This window comes from Pipra filicauda, unplaced genomic scaffold (genome assembly GCF_003945595.2).
Source record: "Pipra filicauda isolate LSUMZ 115617 unplaced genomic scaffold, ASM394559v2 scaffold17_size4572894_pilon, whole genome shotgun sequence".
In the NCBI taxonomy this organism is placed as follows: domain Eukaryota; kingdom Metazoa; phylum Chordata; class Aves; order Passeriformes; family Pipridae; genus Pipra; species Pipra filicauda.
In genome coordinates this window covers 4,057,735-4,076,228 of record NW_024104287.1, presented here as the reverse complement: position 1 = coordinate 4,076,228, position 18,494 = coordinate 4,057,735, and the positions used below count along the sequence as shown (strand labels likewise).

The following is an 18,494-nucleotide window of genomic DNA, read 5'->3' as shown; positions in this document are numbered from 1 at the left end:
AACTATTTCATTATTGTGTAGCAGTGAAAAATGAATTAGTGGAGTGCATGAAAGCTATTAGTGTAGTCTAACAAGCTTACTCTTTTTTCTTTTTTTACTGTCAGACTATGAAATACAGAGGCAAATTGAAGAACTTGAAAATGGGGGAACAATTCTGAATGAAACAAGAGCCTTTGATTCCAAGCTTGGGTGAGTTTTTATTTTGGAGGAACATGGGAATAGCCACTTTAGAGTGCCCCAGATACTTAGTGACGTGATCAGGAGACGTAATACAGTATTGCTCAGCTTTTGTTTTCTAAAGGTAATGTTCACAAGCATAGTCTCCTCACAGGTAGTAATTTAAAGCTGAGACTTTTTCACAGCAGATTGTGTGCTGCATTAAAGCAGTGTCTGTGTGACAGTGACTGCCCTCTTCAATGACTTGCACACATTCTTTGAAGTGGTTTTAAGAGGCTCTCCTGATCTTCATGAGGCAGAGTTTTTGTTTTGTGTTTTTGCCATAAAACTAATTCTGTGGTACTTCTTACCACACTTGTTTTCTTTTTATTTTAGGTGCACGGTACCAATGAGAGACAAAGAAGGAAAACAGGATTATCGGTATTTTTTTAAATAAAGTTAACATTTCATGAACTGAGAATTCATTAAATTTCTTAAGTGTAGTCATTGTAATAAGGATATGTAAAGTTAGTCAGTATAGTAAGCATGTATTGGAAGTTTACATTCCACTGGAAGGGGCAGAGACCTATCAAAGTAAGTGCTAGTCTGAGCAGTCCAGATCTAGAACTGTGTCTCATCTCTGCTAAAACCCCTGGACATTTCCCAAAGACTAAGTTGGAGTACTTGAGCTCAAAGTAGGTAAATTGAAGGTTTACTTTGTGGACAGTACAAGTATTCTTAAGAATGCCTGACATAAAACATAAGAACATTCTGAGTTCAGCATTGCTCCCGCTTTAAGTAAAAACTGAGGGAAATGGTTTTCAGATGGCAGGTCCTGTCTCTCCGAACTTACATTCTGTGATCATAGATCACAATCGCTGCTTGAAAGTCCTAACTGCTACTGAAAGGTGTCAGCATGCATAAGCAGATTTCTACCTTGAAGATCTTTGTAGAGATAATGACGATGTTACCTTGCTAAGTACTTTGCCTTCCACGAGAGTGAGATGGCAACCATCAAGCCATAAACAGGTCACCTAAGAGGGATTTAGCTGTAGGGCGAGGGGGCAAGGCATGAGTCCTGTTGGAAAGCAGTGCTGCTGGGAACAAGTGCTGAGGCAACACTGCAAGGCAGCAGCACACCTGCTTAGGGTCATCTTGGTGTTCATCCTCCTAGTAGTTCCCTAGCTTTGCATCACAGAGATGGTCTTCCTGTTACTCCCAGAGTTCACTTCCCACCTGGGGAGTTGTAGTTCTGCAGGAGAACTTTCAAAGCCTCTTAGCTTTGGCATCTCTGTGTTCCTGTTAGATCCGCGTATATTCTACCACTGGTCTTGCTACAGCAGAGCAATGACTTTGAAGACATCCCACAAACTTTGATTTTAAATCTGCTTTTTAAATGGTGTTTTTGTAGAAATGCAACAGTGATGATTTTGTGAATTCCTTGTTATGGTAGGGGCTGGCATGAGGCTTATTTAAAAAGACTAATTTGAATAAATGCAAAAGAAAATTCATTAAAACCTAGGCAAAACTGATGAGCCTAAGATATTTCAAATAAAGACCATAAAACTTACTACTAGTGCTAATGTTATGATCAGTATTAAACTGTAAACTGTGTTTTTCAGGGGTTTTTATGTAACTTACTGCTGCACATTATACATTAAACTTAAAATCTATGTTTAGGCAGATTTAAAATAGAAAATATTATAGTAAATGTAGAGGGTGCCCAATGCCCTTTATTCCGATGGTTTTGAACCTCTCATTTGATCATGTAAGTGTGAAGTTTCTGCTTCAATCGCAGTTATCTGAGTAGTTTGAATTGGCCTTCTCTTTAAGGGAGCCTTTTGTTCTGTGATGGCACTCTGCTGAGCACAGTGACTTTGCTTTTAGCACAGCATGAGGTTTCATCAAGAGTTTTGAAGTTTGTCTGGAAAAGGTTACAACCTGCCCAGATCACTCCTGGCAGTTGGCTGTCAATCTGAGTTCTTCCTGCCAGTCCACTCCCATTTTTGTCCAGGTCCACAGTTAATACTGGGTGCCAAAAGGAGTGTCTTATTTCTATATCTATTATTAGTGGTGTTATTGGCGTTTTTTATTATTTTGGGTGCAGAAGAGTTTTAATTACCCCTTTTCTATTATGAACTCTTTGACAATTGATGGCAAATACTCAAAGAAAGAAAACAGACACTTTGCAGCAGTTCAGGGCCTATTCCCTTTCTACTTACCAGTGATATACCAAGTCATGAATTTTTAATATTTTGTTTAGTTGAAAGAGTGATACAACTTTCAGGAAAGTATAAACTTGTGATGTAAATTTTATTCCTTGTTGTTTAGCTTCTGAGTGAAAATAATTATAAGGGAGTTTTTCTTCATTTTTACTAGGTTCATGCCAGAGCCAAACCTTCCTCCATTGATTCTGTACGATGCAAAATCTTTGCCAGCTAATATGAACCAGCAGCAAGTGATAAATATTGATTGGATTCATGAGAGACTTCCTGACCTTCCCAGTGTGAAGAGGGAAAAGCTTGTTGAACAGTATGGGATTCTTCCTGAACACAGCTTTGCCTTATTGGTAGGTCTATTGATCAAGTGCTAAAAGAAGCTTAGAAACTTCAAAGTTGCACAGTTCTTGAAAAGATTTACAAATGTCGTATTAACCAGCTGTCAGCCCTCGTGGATGTTTTTATTTGGAAGTATGTCTGATGCATACTTTGTACCAAGGAGCCATATACATAGAATGGTGGAGAAATTAAAGCAGACACCACGAGCCTAGAAGTGTTTCTCACGCAAAGTGCAGTCAAATAACTATTATTTAATATTGATCTTGACTGTCTCACATCGACGCGCCCGTGACTGACTGCAACAAATGTACAACTTCTGGTTACAGACCCTTGGCTGCAAGTGCCTTCTCCTCGTCTTTGGGCCTGGTACAAGGCTGGGCACATTGACCATATGTGACGAATACAAACCAAAATCCAAAATCTAAATCTTCCAGCTTCACAGGCCCATTGATCTACCGTTCAGCTTTATTTATTCTTTATTTATTCTTTGGGAAATACACCAGATGGTTGCACAGCATCAACTTTGACCTCACAGTGCATTTTACCAAGGGTAGGTTCAGAAGAGGGGACGAGAAGGAAAAGGATGTGGCAAATACAGTTATAAAGACAGAAGTGACAGCAAAATCTCATAACCTCCAAAATTATTGTAAAGGACTTTGAGGTTCTTAAATACAAAACTGTGACATCTCTCTTTGCCAGTGATAACTCTGGAGAGGGGGCCAGTATACTCACCAAAGATTAGACACTTCACATAGCCAGCTAAACTAGGAGAGTGTCCTGCTTTGGTTACCTCTATGATTAGTGGAGACAGAAGGAAAAGGACTTTTTCAGAGTGAGACTCAGAGCAGAACCGTAAGTACTTTAAATTGTCCTCTGGAGGAGTTCCTTTCTTTTGACTGTAAATGGAGGGAGAGCAGTGCACATAACTCCCTCATATCCCTTCTTTGTGTGTCTGTAATTTAACACACTTGTACAGAAGCTGATTCTACAGAAAGAAAATGGTTCTTTATTCTGAAGGAAGCTGTTAAGAAAACTGCCTTTGTGGTGCTGTGCCATTTTAGTGAGTTGCAGATGTTTCTCTGTTTGGTGGGCAGGTGAGTCATAAGTCTTAGCAGAGTCATGAGACTGCAGTGATAGTATCGAGAGGTGTTAGTAGTTCTTACCTTTCTATTTCATTGTATAAGCTGTAAAATGTGATTTTGCAGCCACTATTCCTGTTCATGTATGCATTTTTTCATGTCAGCATATTTCTCACATATTAAAATAGAAATAGGGGTAGACAGGATAGATGGGTCCTGCACCTTTTCTTTCTGATTTCTTCTTCTTCCCCTCTGTGGTGAGTTGACCTGTGCCAGCTGCTAAGCACCACAACTGCTTGCTCATTTTCCCTGCCAGTTGGACAGGGAAGAGAGTAGGAAAAGCAAAAATGAGAAGACTCATTATTTGAGATAAAGACACTTAAGTGAGGGAATGGGTAAGGGAAAAACCCAAAAGTGATGCAAATGCAATCACTTACCATATCCCACAAATGGACTGATGCACAGCCAGTCTGCAGCCAATAACACTGATTACCTCCCCCAGTATCCCCTTCCCTCAGTTTTCCTTGTTGAGCAGGGCATTACATAGCATGGAATATAACCTTGGTCATTTTGGGGTAGCTGGCTAGACTGTGTCCCTGCCTAACTTTGTGCCCATCCTTGGTCTGCTCACTGTGGGGAACAGAGTGGAAAAAGTACTGCTCAGCAGTAGCCAAAACACCAGTGTGTTATCAGCACTGCATTAGTCACAAATCCAAAACGCAGCACTCTCTGTAGAAAATAAACTCCATCCCAACTGGGCCCAGTACACCCACTCCTTTCACTTGGCATCAACCCACTTTTTGTGGGTTTCAGTTTGCTAGTATGGATGGCTTCTGCTGTGTGGCTTCTGTCATCTCTCTCAACTAGCCCTATATATTTGCCTCATCCTGCCCTTTCTTTCAGCTGTTCTCTGAAATCCATTATTGCCTTTGCTTTTTCCCTTTTATCTTTTTTTCCTTTCTGCAACGTGTAAGACAATTAATGAGCTCCAAGCTGAAATTTGGGATTCGGCTTGTAATAAGATAATGCATCCATTTGAATGCATGAAGTGAACGCGTTCTTCATTGCGGGTCTCCTTTTATTGTGCATTAGAGTGTCAGCACGTATCCTCTCCATAAAAGTTGCTTGCCTGTTCACTGGGAGACTAGTTAACCTTATTCATGGGAAAGCGGTGTGTGCGTTGCTGCGTTCAGCTTGCATCAGAAGTTGCAGGAGATTGCTGATAGGGCCAGATGCACAAATCTAATGAGCATCCGTTCAGGTTAGAGCGCCCAGGAGTGCTCATTAAATAAATGGCTGTTGTGGAGGGATGGCTCTAAAATGCAAAGTCTGTTCTGCACCAACTTGTTAGAGAAAGCGTTATGCGCCAGAGTTACAGTAAAACAACACCCTCCAACAAACTCCAGCGTGCAGGTTGGCTTCCGAGCTTGCTTCCTGAGCTTTGTTCTCGGACACAGTAGCTGCCTGTACATACTGTGGTGTTGAGAAACTGAGACTCCTCCTTTGCCTAATTACACGGTGGAAGGAGTAGCCTATTTAATATCTTTAAATCTGAAATGTCTTAAGTGTAAACTGCTAAATTTTTGACAGTTTTGTATAAATTGCAAAAATAAATGATGTTTCTGATTTTTCTTCATGCAGAGCTATTCTTATTCATAAGGATACAATTCTTTGAGCCATGTACACTCCATAGTATTTGGGTACTCAATTTCTGCATGCAAGTTCTGCTTTGCTGTGTAAACTGGTAAGCTGGCAAATACATCAGTCAAGAAGGATCTTTGACAGCTTTGCCAGTTATGGTATTATAACATTTTTGTCTTGCTTCTTATTGAGTAAAAAATAAGATATATTTGCATAGACATTACTGTATTAATGTGACATTTTGTTTTCTAAATGCATGCTGAGGTCCAAACAGAAAATAGATCAGTTGTCACAGTACAGCATGAGAAAAAACCAGTATGATCACTTTCTTTCTCATGTGAATTCCAAGTCTTCCTGTGCATTTACCACTCCTCTGCTCACTCAGATAGAATTGACTGTTCTGCTTGGGCTAGTTGCTTTGGTGGAACAATTACGTTGGGACTCCTTCAAACAGGCAGAAGTGGGCTGCTGTAGCAGTTGGTTTTGACCATTTTGTTTTATGACATGCCATTCTCATACATGTTGGCATGCAGGTGAACTTATGCTTTTTTTTAGAATTTAAATCATTTTATAAGAAGCTTTAGGAAAAAGTTTGAACTTTCTTTAACTGCTCTGCTTATCTGCTACATGTTCTGGTTTGCTTTTTTTTTCCCCTGACAATCTTGCACATTTTTGCAGCAGTTATTACCTCACAGTTGTTTATTGTTGGAACTGTGATGGTGAAAATGGGAATAACAAAGCAACAAATGACATTTTATTTGTGAACATTGAGGTAGTTTTCTTTTTCAGTTCTTTGGGAAACACTACTGATCTTTAAAAGCATAAGTTTGCATTACAGTCCCAGTGTCCCCAAAGATTGTACCCATGGTATTTGGTAAAATAAAGTATTATTTCAGGCTGTTTAAAAGGTGTCTGAAATCACTCCACCCACTAGGGGTTTTTGACATCTCAGTGCTATGAAATGATCATTTTAAACCATGTTTAAAAAGAAATTTGCATCTGGTTGAAATACTGGTATGTCAGATTTCATGCCAGTGAGACTGTAATGAATAAGTTACAGCATATTTGGTGTGTAATGGGAGCATTGAGGGGGCCTGGATCACATACATGGTGCTGCTTTTCCAGATTTCTGGTTTTCTTTCTATGAAGATTAAAATAGAGTATTCAGAATTAAGAGAGATCAGGCAGTTAGCGCTCCTGTAATCCAGCATGTTAGAGTGTGCTGCAGTGGTTTTCAGAGCAGATCTACTGCAAGGGGCAGGGGTGTGTATGTGTTGGTAGTTGGAGTGAATTTGGCATGAAGGAAGTTGACCAAAATATAAAATTAAAGTTAAGTTCACATAGTACAGTATCTAGAAATGGAAGCTAATCAAGTTATGCCTACATTTTTTCTAATATGACAAGAAAATAAGGAAAATGTTTCATTTCTGTCAGTCATTCTGATGTTTTGACATTCTGCCTTATTCATTTCAGTCTAACACTGCTGGGTTTTCCTACTCCTTGGCTATAGAAAATGACAAGTCACTTTAAAAAACCTAAAACAAATGGAAGGGAATTTTGGGAAATGTGTCTGGTTTTGTGTGTGCAAGTAGTGAGTATGGGGTTCCTAGACCTGGTAGCATATGTAAGTCTGCCTCTCTTGAGTTTTTCTGGGCTTTTCTGTGCTTGCTGCCTGGAAGACATCTGATTAAAATGCGAAGACTGGGTATGTTTGTCCTCAGTTTTCAAAGGTCTGGCAGCAGGGTCAGAGCTGTAACTCCAGCCAGGCTGTAGGTATCCAGAAATCTGAATGTGCCCACTTGTAGGGATCCGCTCTCTAGCCTGTACATGATGGAAGTGTTGGACATGCTGCATCTGAGCTCTGTAGCTGCATTCAGACATCTGGCAGCCGCAGACATTCTTTGCCTGTGCATAATGTTGTAGCTAGAGTTGCTCTGCCTGGAGTGTTTGTAAAGCCTTCTGCAGCATGTGTAAAGAAACCAGCATTTATACTAGCTAACTTTTTCCTATCTAAATTGGACAGGTGTTTCTGTGTAAGGGAACCCACTGTTTAAATAATCAGTGTTTGTTTGTGCTATTGAATCCTGAGGTGAATTAGAAAGAGTACAGTACTTGGCAATGCATCATTCTAGTAATTCCACTTAACACACTCACAGTTTTTAATCAAGTTTACTGTACTTTGGTAATTCCTTTACTTTTTTTTTTAAAGCCAAATTTGTTCCTCTAGTCTGTTTAGCCTTAGTTTTGCATAATTTGATTACAAAGTAACTGCTAGTTAAATTAGTAAGAGCACTGGAGAAGAGAATTACATCTGTATGTCTTATATAGATATAGGTTTACCTTGGTTCACAAAAGACCTCAATGGTTTCCTAAGCTGAGAACTTAGTTTCTTTCCTCATGGTCTCAAGGTAAAGGGGGTGGGTCTGATTTGTAAAACACCAGTTTTACAGCATATCAGACATTAATCTAAGTACATTTTGTTCTGTTTCAGAGAACAGAGAGCAGTAGTTTGCAGTCTTCTCAAAAACCATACATCATTACCAATGAAAAATGTGGTATCCAGAGCTGTTGGAAGTTTGTGTTGTGAAAGTTTGGAGAGGGAAAGTCTAAAATTCTGTACTGCTATGGCAATAAATGGCCTTTAAAAGCAAGGGCATATGAGACTGATGGGATGCGTGTGGATGGAGAACTCAGGCTTTGGTTTAGTGTGTACCCTGCACTCTTTTTGCTCATAACCGTTCCAAGATCTGGCTGCAGTCAGTATGTGCTTGGGAAATGTTTTTGCTGTGATGACTATACTTAGAATAGCTCCTTGGCTGTCTCTAAACTGTTACCTCTCAACTTCTGAGAGCTGCCTTGTCCTCCTGTGTGTTTGTGCCACACACTGCAGAAGGCCAGTGGCATGCTGGATTTGGATTTCTCCTTGAAAAGGTAGGAGCTGCCACTTCATACTTCTTCAGCCTTCAGTAAACCTAATGAGTTCTGTGCTGCAGTTAAAGATCCATCAATAGCTTGATGACAAACACCACAGCATTCAACAGACTGTGCAGTATCTGCTCTTCTAAAAACAATCTCGGATTTCACTTAGGCTATAAATTGAATCCCCTACTGTCATATCTTCTGAGCATTTAAGGGTGCTATGGAAAAGCTTACATAGCTTCTCTGAAAAAAAATGGTAGAATAAACCCCTGCTTCTTACAGTATGACCTTTCCATAGCATTGAAGGGTAAATGCAAGCTACACTTACTCCTTCCATCCAAAACAAATAGAAGTGATTGCAACATCAAGAGTGAAGTATCTGTAGACAGTTTCAGGAAAAATCTGTTTGTGGTAAAAGGTAGCATGACAACATGTGAGATGGCAGCATTGCATTTTCTAGCATTATACATACTTAAAACACAGGAGAAGATGAGAAAGGTTCTCCCCAAATGCTGATTTTAGGGAGGTGTTAAGAGAAAAGTGATCACTCATTTGTTGGAAGTTCCACTGAAGCAGACAGGCTGACAGATAAGCTCTGTGTATCTGTTCTAGGCATAAGATAGTTCGTTTGCTGTTATGTTAATAAAATTTCTGCAAAGTTTTGTGCCTTTGCAGTGAATTTACAACTGAAGTTTACTTCAGGATTGAGCATTTATACGCCGAGTGTAATTGTATAATTAGTTGTAACCTGTAACCTGTGTCACCTGCTCTAGGTGACCTTGCCCTGGCAGAGGGGTTGGACTGGATGATCTCCAGAGGTCCCTTCCAACCCTAATGATTCTGTGATTCTCTGATTCTGTAATCATGTTTGCACTCTGGTATCTCTGATGCATTTAACTTTTCTTAAACAGAATGAAGATGGATTAGCAGAATTCTATGAAAATGTGGTGAAACAGACCCGAATGAAGCCAAAGAGAGTGATCGGCTGGGTTCTGAATAACCTTCTCAGTTACCTGAAACAACATTCCCTTACAGTAAAGGAAAGGTCAGTCTTTGTGATTCATACACTGGTGAAACAAAAGTGATCCTTTTCTCAAGAGCCATGAATAATACCACGTCACTCCTTTGCCCACTGCTGCTTTAGTTGTTACCTGTGAAGTTTGTTACACCAGGCAATGCTGCGCAGGCCTTGGCACTGTCACCCCGAATGGAGTCAAACAAGTATGTTGCAGAGAAGAGGACCATGTAGTTAAGAGTTGTAATCAGTCTTCAGACTTTAGAATATGATGATGGTAAGGCATAGTAGGCTATCTCAAATACCAAACTTGAACATAGAGTAACATGAGGAAAAATACCAGCTTGTATGATTTTTAGGCAAGCAACAGTAGCATAGATATATGACATCACCTTATTCTCTGAGGTAACTTCTCCCTTTCTCCCTAGCCCAGTCAGTTCTTTTCTCCTGGCCGACCTTTTGAACCTTCTAGAAAAAAAAGAAATTTCTTCTACAGCAGCAAAGCAAGTAAGTACCTTTTTGATTTTACTGTACTCTGAATTTGTGGCTGCTTACTCCAGTAGTGTAGCAATTTTATAATTAATGTGTACCAGTACAGTGGTTGCTTCAGAAGGAAATTGTTTAGTGGTGATGAAGGATAAATTTTGTATCTATAATATAATAGATGCAAATGCCTTGTGTGTGTTTATAATCTTACAGATACGTTGCATATTCAGTGTTAAAAGGGGATAGAAGCCAAATAGTAGACTTAAACAGTGTGAACTGAAGTCACTTAAATAAATCCTCCTTCTGAACAGAGCAGACACTAGATCTCAGTTTCACAGTTCAAGTCAGACCTGAGTGAAAGGTCAGTGGGAGCTAATCCATGGCTTGCAGCTAAGCTGAGAGTACCACTTACTACGTACTAAGGGACAGTAAGGTTCCCAAGCATTAGCAGGTGGAAAAGGATATAATTCACCTGAGTGTAGTCACAAAAACAGTTCTTCTTTGGTGTACCCCTGGGTCAGAAGTGGGAGAGGTCTGGCCTTTCTTTTATCCTTGCCTCTTTGAGCAAGTGCTGTTATGAACCTCTCACACAAGTAAAGATGGTACAGCTCGTTTTTTTTAAAAATATCGTGTTGCTTAGGACAGTCTGAAAAATCAGCTCTTCATGATCTATGTCTAAAATTGTGAACTGGTTTTGATGGATACAGTGACTGCTGTGTCTATAGTAAAACTTTGGGGGTTTTTATGATGAGGAATAATTAATCATTCAACTTAAATTATTGCCAGCTCATTTATGTGGAATACATTGTCTTTTCAGACTAATTATTGTACTCTAGATAAATGCAATTAGGACCTGTTTGTGTGTTTATCAGTGAAACTATTAATTAAGACATTTAACTTGCCTTAACTGCTTTCAAACTTTTGACGCCCTGAAAGATATGGAGCAGTTTTCCATTTATCTAACACATATCCATTAAATCCAAGTACAACTTTGGAATAGTACTGAAGTCAGTTCAGGGGTTTTTTGCATTGTTATAAACCAAGTGTAACTGTTGCAAACATGGCTCTTTACCCTACTTGGGGACTTTTAAAATTTCTGGTTTGTTTTCTTTTTTTGGAGATGCTTGTAGTTCTTAATTAAGTTGGCCTCTTTGTTGGTCTGTTTCTGTGGATAGCCAGCTGCATAAGACAGGTGTCATAAATAGGGATATAAGTGCCTGGCCTCAGGCATGTGTGTTTAGAAATTTTGTATTGGAAAAGTAAAAGCTTGAAAAAGGAGATAAAGTATTAATAGGAAAAGCATTGGAATGCAGAGCAGTTCTGTGCCTGAGGGGTTGTGGCACACCCATCAGTTTGGTGTCTGCATTTAAAAGGGAAGCTTCAGAACTCCAGTCCTAAGTCTTTTCCTTGTGGAGGTAGGGATAGGGTACTAATGCTCTTCTGTGGAAGTTTTCTGCCTTGTGATATATTTGTGTGCCAGCACTTCTGACAGGTTATGAAATGTCAAGAATTTCAGAGATGCATTTCTTGTTTAATTACCAACTCCTTGTAATGTGTGTGTTGTCCTCGGTGCTCTGAAATTGGACACAGAGAAATCACAGCACTGTTTGCCATCACCCAGTGATGATGCTATCAGACTGCAGAAACCTTGCCACATTTAGAAAAGTATTTTGGTTGCCTGGATGTCAGAAGAGTAACAAATGTTTATAACAATTCTCAGCAGTAGGCAGAGATGCTGGTTGGCCCGAGGGCAGAAAAGGCTATATATACACACCAGCAGATGAATTGCAGTACTTGGGGAGGGGGAGCATGATGTGCAGTGGCAGACACAGATCCAACAGGAGAGGATGGAAGGGTTGGATGGGGTGAGTGCACAGACATGTGTACACATACGTGCTCGCTGCAGGAAGCTGTTAAAGGCTTAAATTTTTTAAAAGGTTTTGTGTTCGGTCTCTGCTGTGTAAGGCAGTTAAACACAGGCAGATAAAAGCTGTGAGCACTGACTGTAGACACAGAGCACTGTATGGTGGGATGCATGTGCCAAGCAAAGGGCACCGTGTACTCACATAATTACCATGTTGGTAATTACACAGCTCACGCCCAACTTGCCATCAAATACAGTGTCCTACTCCAGAGGTCTCTGAAGCAGTTCCAGGCTAGTGTGCCTGTGGAAAGGCAGGAGCAGCTTCCAGGTCTGTGGGTGTTGCAGGTATGTGGGGGGAGCATGTCCTGGATCGGGGCAGCTGTGGCCCACCACAGAGGCACCATTTTGAAGCCCACAGTGGGAGGTGTTAGTGCTGCTCACCCAGGGCTGAAACCAGTCCAATGGGGAGTGTCTCTGAGATGGGGCCTCACTCCTTATTTGCCTGGATGGCAGCAAGTGCATCTCTGGCATGACAGACCTGCCTTTGAGTTATGGCATTGTGGGAAGAGGCTGGTTCCTGGGCCAGGGAAGCAGAAACTTTCCTCTGCTGCCAAGAGCCATGCTGGAGCAACTCCGTGTGGACACCCTTGTCATGAGTTCACTGGGGATCATTGCCCCAGTAGGCCATGGAACAGAGCAGAGCCCAGGTTTTGCTGGCTTCTGCAGTTGCATAGGTCACCCACATAGGAATAACTTCAAAAGACCCACTGGGCACTCCCGCTTTAAAGTAGATGGCAAGGAAATGAGTACAGTACACAAACCTAAACTGAACCATCTGCTTTGACAATTACGGCTATACCATCTGGAGGACTGGACCCAGCCTGCCCCTCACTTCTGTGAGAGGCTGAGGGACAACTGCCAGACATCAAGGCTTCCGTCACTGGAAATGAGAGATGCCCACAGGACTGACTCGAGTGGTGCTGCCTGCTGCTTCCTCCCACCCTTGGCAGCAAATCACTGCAGATAGGGTTTCCAGTTGGAGCGTTCCTAGGCACAGCAGTCAGCTGGCACGTTCACCAGTTGCAAAATGTTTGATATGATGCCCATGGCAGCCAGACATGTAAGTCCTGATTAATTCATCTTGACCAATGCTGCTGTGCCTGCATGGGTAGAAACTGCAGAACATTATTAAAATCTAATCATGCTCAGGCAAGAATCAATAGTAGAAACTGTTGAGATTTCAGTAATGGAAATGAGACCTGAAATTCACATTTTGGCTCTGGAGACTTCATAATTTGATCCTCCTGTGCTGGTGCGGGCAGTTTGTGTAAATGAGTTGAAATCATTTTTTTTAAACTGCTTTCTTTAGCTTCATGCTCCTTGCCAAGTGGAGAGACACATTTTTAAAAAGTGCATCTTTGACAGGTCTTGGCCACATATCTTTCTGCTTTCCTACGTACCTGTAAACAAGCAAGGGCCTTGATAACATTGTTGCTCTACTAGCTAAGTGGAGATGCTTTTTACCAAATGGAGTAGTACACATGATGCAGCTGTCACACAGGGAAAATCTGGTGCCTTCAAGGTCTTTAATGGCCAAGCTTTTCTCAGTGCCAGGAAATATTGGCATAGGCATAACAGGGAATCAGAGCTGGATCTCTGACTGTCGAGCTGTCCTGCCCCTGCTCTAAGTCAGCCTGATGTATGAGTTGCTCCTGGATAACTCTGCCGTGGTCGGCTGTGTAGATTTTGTTTGTTGCAGATTTCCCCCTCCTGCAGCCCATGGCATCCTAAAAATCCCATCTGCCTTTTTCCAGGAGACTGAAAGGGTTTATTCACTGTCCACTCCTGATTTGTGCAGCACTTCCACTCTCCAGGGTGTTTGCTATGGGCTGTGCTATGCAATGAGGACAGGGCTCACTCTGAGGATGATGTACAGTATGGGTGCATTGGGAGGCCTAGAGGACAGAAAGCTTCCTGCCTAGTCCCTCGAGGAAGAAGCAGAAGGGCTGCCTGGGGTAGCAATGGAGAGCCACAAAAAAAAAATAAAAGCAAGAGGCTCAGACAGGCTGAATCTCTGTTGGATGTAGTGTATTTCTTTCTAGGAGTATTGCAGGTAGCACTGGCATGATGACTTCCAAGTACTGCACTACAAGGAAGATCTTGTAGAAGACATCATATACAGCACTGATTTATTCAGTATAAACATCTGAAAGCTTTACTTACAGCAGTTGTAACTCTGCCTGCTTATAGGTAACTTCAGTATCATGATCTGCCTTTAACCCTCTTAACAGGGAAAAATTAAGATGGAGCTTCCACAGTGCAGCAGCATATCATTACCCTGTCACAAGGTCTCCAGAAGAGTGATAAGATCCCATAAAAAGCTTTGGGGTACTGCTGGCAAACAAATCACCTCTTGCAGGAATTGTATCAATGCGTGGTTCTTAAATACGTGTTGTGGCTACAGAATTCTTTAACTGAAAGTCTTTTGTACCAGAAAATTTGTCAAGCTGAAGAAAATTGCTGGGGTAGTTAAAATACCAACCCACATGCTTCTTTTTTCCCAAGTTCTCCTACTGCCCTGCAAATTATTTAACATTCAATTTGAATGCTCCTCCCAGACTCTTCTTCATCCTACAGTGAATATTTAATGCTGAAATGTTGACATGGCATCCATTTCCATATTGGGACACAGCAATGGCACTTCAGCTCAGGATGGACTTCAAGGAGCTGTTTTAATAAAGGTTTTCTTACTCTCCTCCCACAGCCCTGAAATAAGAGCAAAGGGAATACAGAAAATGACTACCCAAGGAAATTGTTTTTTTATAAATGTTCTCTCCTCTCAAGTGTATTCCAGGGCAATAGCCCTGCTGCAGTGTAGGAAAACACACTAGCATTAACAAGTGATTATTCCACAGGCCTGGGTTTGCCCAGCAGTCCGGTACTTGGAGATGATGCATAGGTGGGCTGGAACTGCTGCATTCATTCTGCTTGGCACCATTTTTCTTCTGCTTTGTCATATGTATCCTCATTACAGCTTGCTGGTGAGGCCTGGTAATGGGATGAGTTACCTGCGATTGGACTTGGTACAATAGTCAGCTAATCGTCATTCTCGGGTAGAGCCATTGCTCATGGAGGTGCATTTCCTCACTGCTCTCAGGCAGTTCATGTGAATAATGTGAGATGAGCACGAGTGCTGCTGGAGGAGCAGCCTTGCAGTCCGTGCCAGTCTCTGCTGGGGTGGCCCCTCTCCGTGCAGCGAGGCACACGGGGCTGTGCTCAGCAAACATCTTTGGAGATGTACTGGCACTGGCAGCAGCAGGCGGGTCCCAGGACTGTGGGAGGCTGCAGAGCACCAGGGGTGAACCATTAACCTGTACTCGTGCAGTAAGTGATGATTCTTTGTCTTATTACAGGATGCAGAAAAGGAGGGGGAGAGTACAAGGGCTCTTTCAGAGAGGCACAGGATTAAATCTTGGGTTTGTTCTCGTTTAGACAATCTGCTCTTGCTTTAACTAAAATCTAGCTTCTTGGATCAGTAACTGAAATACTGCATGTAAACAATGTTGGTAAATCAAGGCACTGACCTTTGCTACTTTATTGTGATTTTCAGGTGCTTGCGGAATTGTGGAAGGGAGAAGGGAAGACTCCTCTTGAAATTGTTAAAGAACAGAAACTTCAGCTGTTACAGGATCAAAAAGAGCTCGAACAGATCTGCCAGGCAGTGATTGATAGACAAGAAAATGAGGTGATTATGATGGTGCTAGGAACCTTCTGCACTGTGGCAGTCTGTGGCACTGAAAGGGCGTTAAAATGGCCTCTCTCTTTTTTCCCTTTTGATGGCATTTGAGCTCTAGAGCCAGAGCAGTAAAGCTGCTGCCAAGATATTATCAGGCTTTTCTTCTCCTTTCTTATTTTACTAAGTGGATTTTTTGAAATTGAAGCTTGCACAAAATGATCAGCAGAAGAAATTATCAGTCTGGCTAATGTGCTAAGTCATTCTGAAAGACCTTAAAACTTTAATGTAGGAAAGCAAAACTACAGAGCCCCGTCCCTCTCTGGCTGTACTGCCATTAACCTGACCCTGCCACCTGACAAAAACCTCTGATTTTTGTGTCATCTGTTGTGATATTGGGGCAACACTGCTAAACTGTTCTGAAGCTGGAGACTGAAGTTACCTGCCAGCAAGGCATATATTAGTTACAGAATTAGAGAATGCATCAGAAACTGGCAATGCAGAAATTTTACTTGCATCTGACTCTTCGCCATGTCCCTGTCCCCATGCACTGCCAAAGAGACAAGTCTAGCTCGCTGTCCTGCCTGACAGTGGCTGTGGGGTGGGGAGGAGCCAGACCCCATGGCAGCAGCAGCAGTGGCTCCAGAGCTGCTGCCCACTCTGCTGTTCTGCTGGGCTATGGAAGCAACTTAAATGCTGCAGTAGGAAAGATGGGGGGAGGGGAAGGTTGGCTCTTCCCCATCTCCTTGGAAAGACACAGCAGCCAGTGTGGCTCATCAGTCTAACAAGGTCTGAGCTGGAAAAAAGGGAAAAAAGCCCTTGTTGCTCATGAAGGGGAGGAGTTGGAATGGATCTTGACAGAGTCTATATAATCTGCTTTATAAAAAGCAAAATGAAAACAAGTGCTTATATGTTCTCTGGAGCAAAAATGTAAAAGCAGAAGTGAATAGCTTACTTCTAATATAAACAATGTCTAGCTACATTTGCCATTTGGAAAAAAACATTAACATCTTTTGAGAACAATACCACCCACTCCAGATCTCATTGGGGGATGCTAACAGCTCTGCAAGAGCTTTTGATAAAGAAAATGAGCTTGCAGTAGGTCGGTGTGACCTCCATCAGACTGACTCATTTGCAGAGCCTGATAAAAGTGCTGCTGTATTTTCAGGCTGGTAGGAAAGCACAGGCGTGGACAGAAGGGACGATAGAACCAACTGGGAAGTGCAGGAGCCGCAGATCCATAACCACACTCCTGTTTCAATGCGTTTTGAGAGTAACTTTTTTCAGAATGAACTAATTTAAAAACAGCTGCTCGAGCCAACACTGGGCACTTTATGACAGTGCAGTATCTGGATTGCACTGCGCTCTGCCCCACATAGGTGATTACTTGCAGATCCGGAGTAATGAGTCCTTTCCATAGTGTGACATTACAAAGAAGATTTTAGACTGACAAAAATTCAGATACTGTAATAAGTAGCAATATTTGCATTTCAGCTTGGTATTGGCACAGTTGGTGGTTCCTATGTTCACAACCCTTCCCTTAATATCTGCAAATATGACATCCTGTTTAGTTGGCAGCTATTGTGTTCTACTCAGTAACTCCAACAATGTAGAGATTGCCTTCCCTGCCACACAAGCAGTATGAAGGCCAGATGCTTGTCTTTCAGCAGTAGGCTCTCCTTTAGGAATGCCCAGAGGTGACATTTCTGATCCTTTTAGCCTTTAAATATGGCCCCTGCAATTTTGCAAGTGATTGTGCATCAGTCACTTGCTGTCTGACAGGCAGTTGTATTTCTGACCAGTTAATTAATTGTCATGTTGCAAAGAATTCTGTGCTTAAAGGAAGCAACACATTGTTACAAAAACACCTACATCTGTTCTTTAAGGACCTCACAAATATTATCAAATAGGCTATGATTTGATGCAAATTACTTGTTAGAATATTCAGTAAGAAGGTAGATCCTATTAGCAAGAAAAGTCCATCTTTCTTCTCTGGCTCTTTTCCAGAAAGTTGCTGTTCAAGTTGCAGACACTGTTAAAATCCAAAAGTGTTTTCTGACTCTTTCTATAAGAGGAGCTGTTTTTATTAATTGTAAGGCCCTGCTTCTTTGGGGACTTGCTGTTCTCTCATGGGAGCAGAGCAGGAGCTTATTGCAAAGCTGAAGGCAGTAATAACACCTTAGCCCAAAATGTAGTGTTCTCTCACAACAGTCCAAAAGACAAAAATATTCATACCCTGTCTGGGAATGAGTGAAGATGTTCAGTATTCCTGTAACATTGTTGCTTTTTTTTCTTTAAGGTTATGGCGATAAAGGCAGGAAATTTAAAAGTTTTAAATAAGTTAATTGGCCTGGTACAAAGAGAAACACAAGGACGGTCGAATCCTGTTCTGGTGAAGCAATTATTAGAGAAGAAGCTAGAAGTAGCCACAAGAGAAAAACCACACAAGTGACTACAGAAACATGTGCTTCGTTCTGTCTGCAAATGCACTTTGGTGTCTCCTCGTGTAGCATCGGGCTTGTTGGTTTTACTTCAAGCAGCTCGAAGTCCCAGCCTTCCCTGGATGAATCAGCCAAAGGCAGATGGGCCAAAGAAAAGCAGATGATACAGCCATTTGCATCTCTTTCACTTTGATGTGGCATTTGGAAATGTGATTTCCACACAGCCCTGGGAAGCAGGCTCCCAGGAGTGTCTGTGAGTATGCAGAAAGCTGAAGCTGTATGGGTTAGTTTTCTAATAAAGCGGGTGCAAACTCAGCTTTTCTGGCTGCCTGTTTGTGAGAAGGAAAATTCACAGATCTCAAATACTCAGTGTGGTGGTGCACACGAGTAACTCACTGTGAATTAGTGTGAGCACACTCATAACAATGATTAAAACGCCTAGAAGACCACGTCTGCCTTGATGCCTAACAGAATGGAAAAAAATTTCCCTCCTATCATTCTTCCTGGTTTCTGAGGGATGGGGAAGGGATGAAATCACTAGCTGCTTAAGTGTGTGCCTGAGGCTAGTGCCACAGATAGAAGTGCCTGCATCCCAGTGTGTC

The 18,494-nt window shown here is 41.7% G+C and overlaps 1 protein-coding gene across 3 annotated transcripts in view; it reads left to right on the top strand.

Annotated features, from left to right (window-relative positions):
• GATB (glutamyl-tRNA amidotransferase subunit B) overlaps window positions 1-18,207 on the top strand; it is a 43,225-nt gene extending 25,018 nt beyond the window's left edge. For all 3 annotated transcript variants that reach the window (XM_027721674.2, XM_039379880.1, XM_039379881.1), the window contains 7 exons: window positions 105-189; window positions 553-597; window positions 2,536-2,725; window positions 9,265-9,398; window positions 9,797-9,875; window positions 15,329-15,463; window positions 17,751-18,207. In XM_027721674.2, the coding sequence (XP_027577475.2) occupies window positions 105-189; window positions 553-597; window positions 2,536-2,725; window positions 9,265-9,398; window positions 9,797-9,875; window positions 15,329-15,463; window positions 17,751-17,903 (821 nt within the window). In that variant the 3' untranslated portion in view covers window positions 17,904-18,207. The remainder of the gene's footprint in view (window positions 1-104; window positions 190-552; window positions 598-2,535; window positions 2,726-9,264; window positions 9,399-9,796; window positions 9,876-15,328; window positions 15,464-17,750) is intronic.
• The last annotated feature ends 287 nt before the right edge of the window (window positions 18,208-18,494 follow it).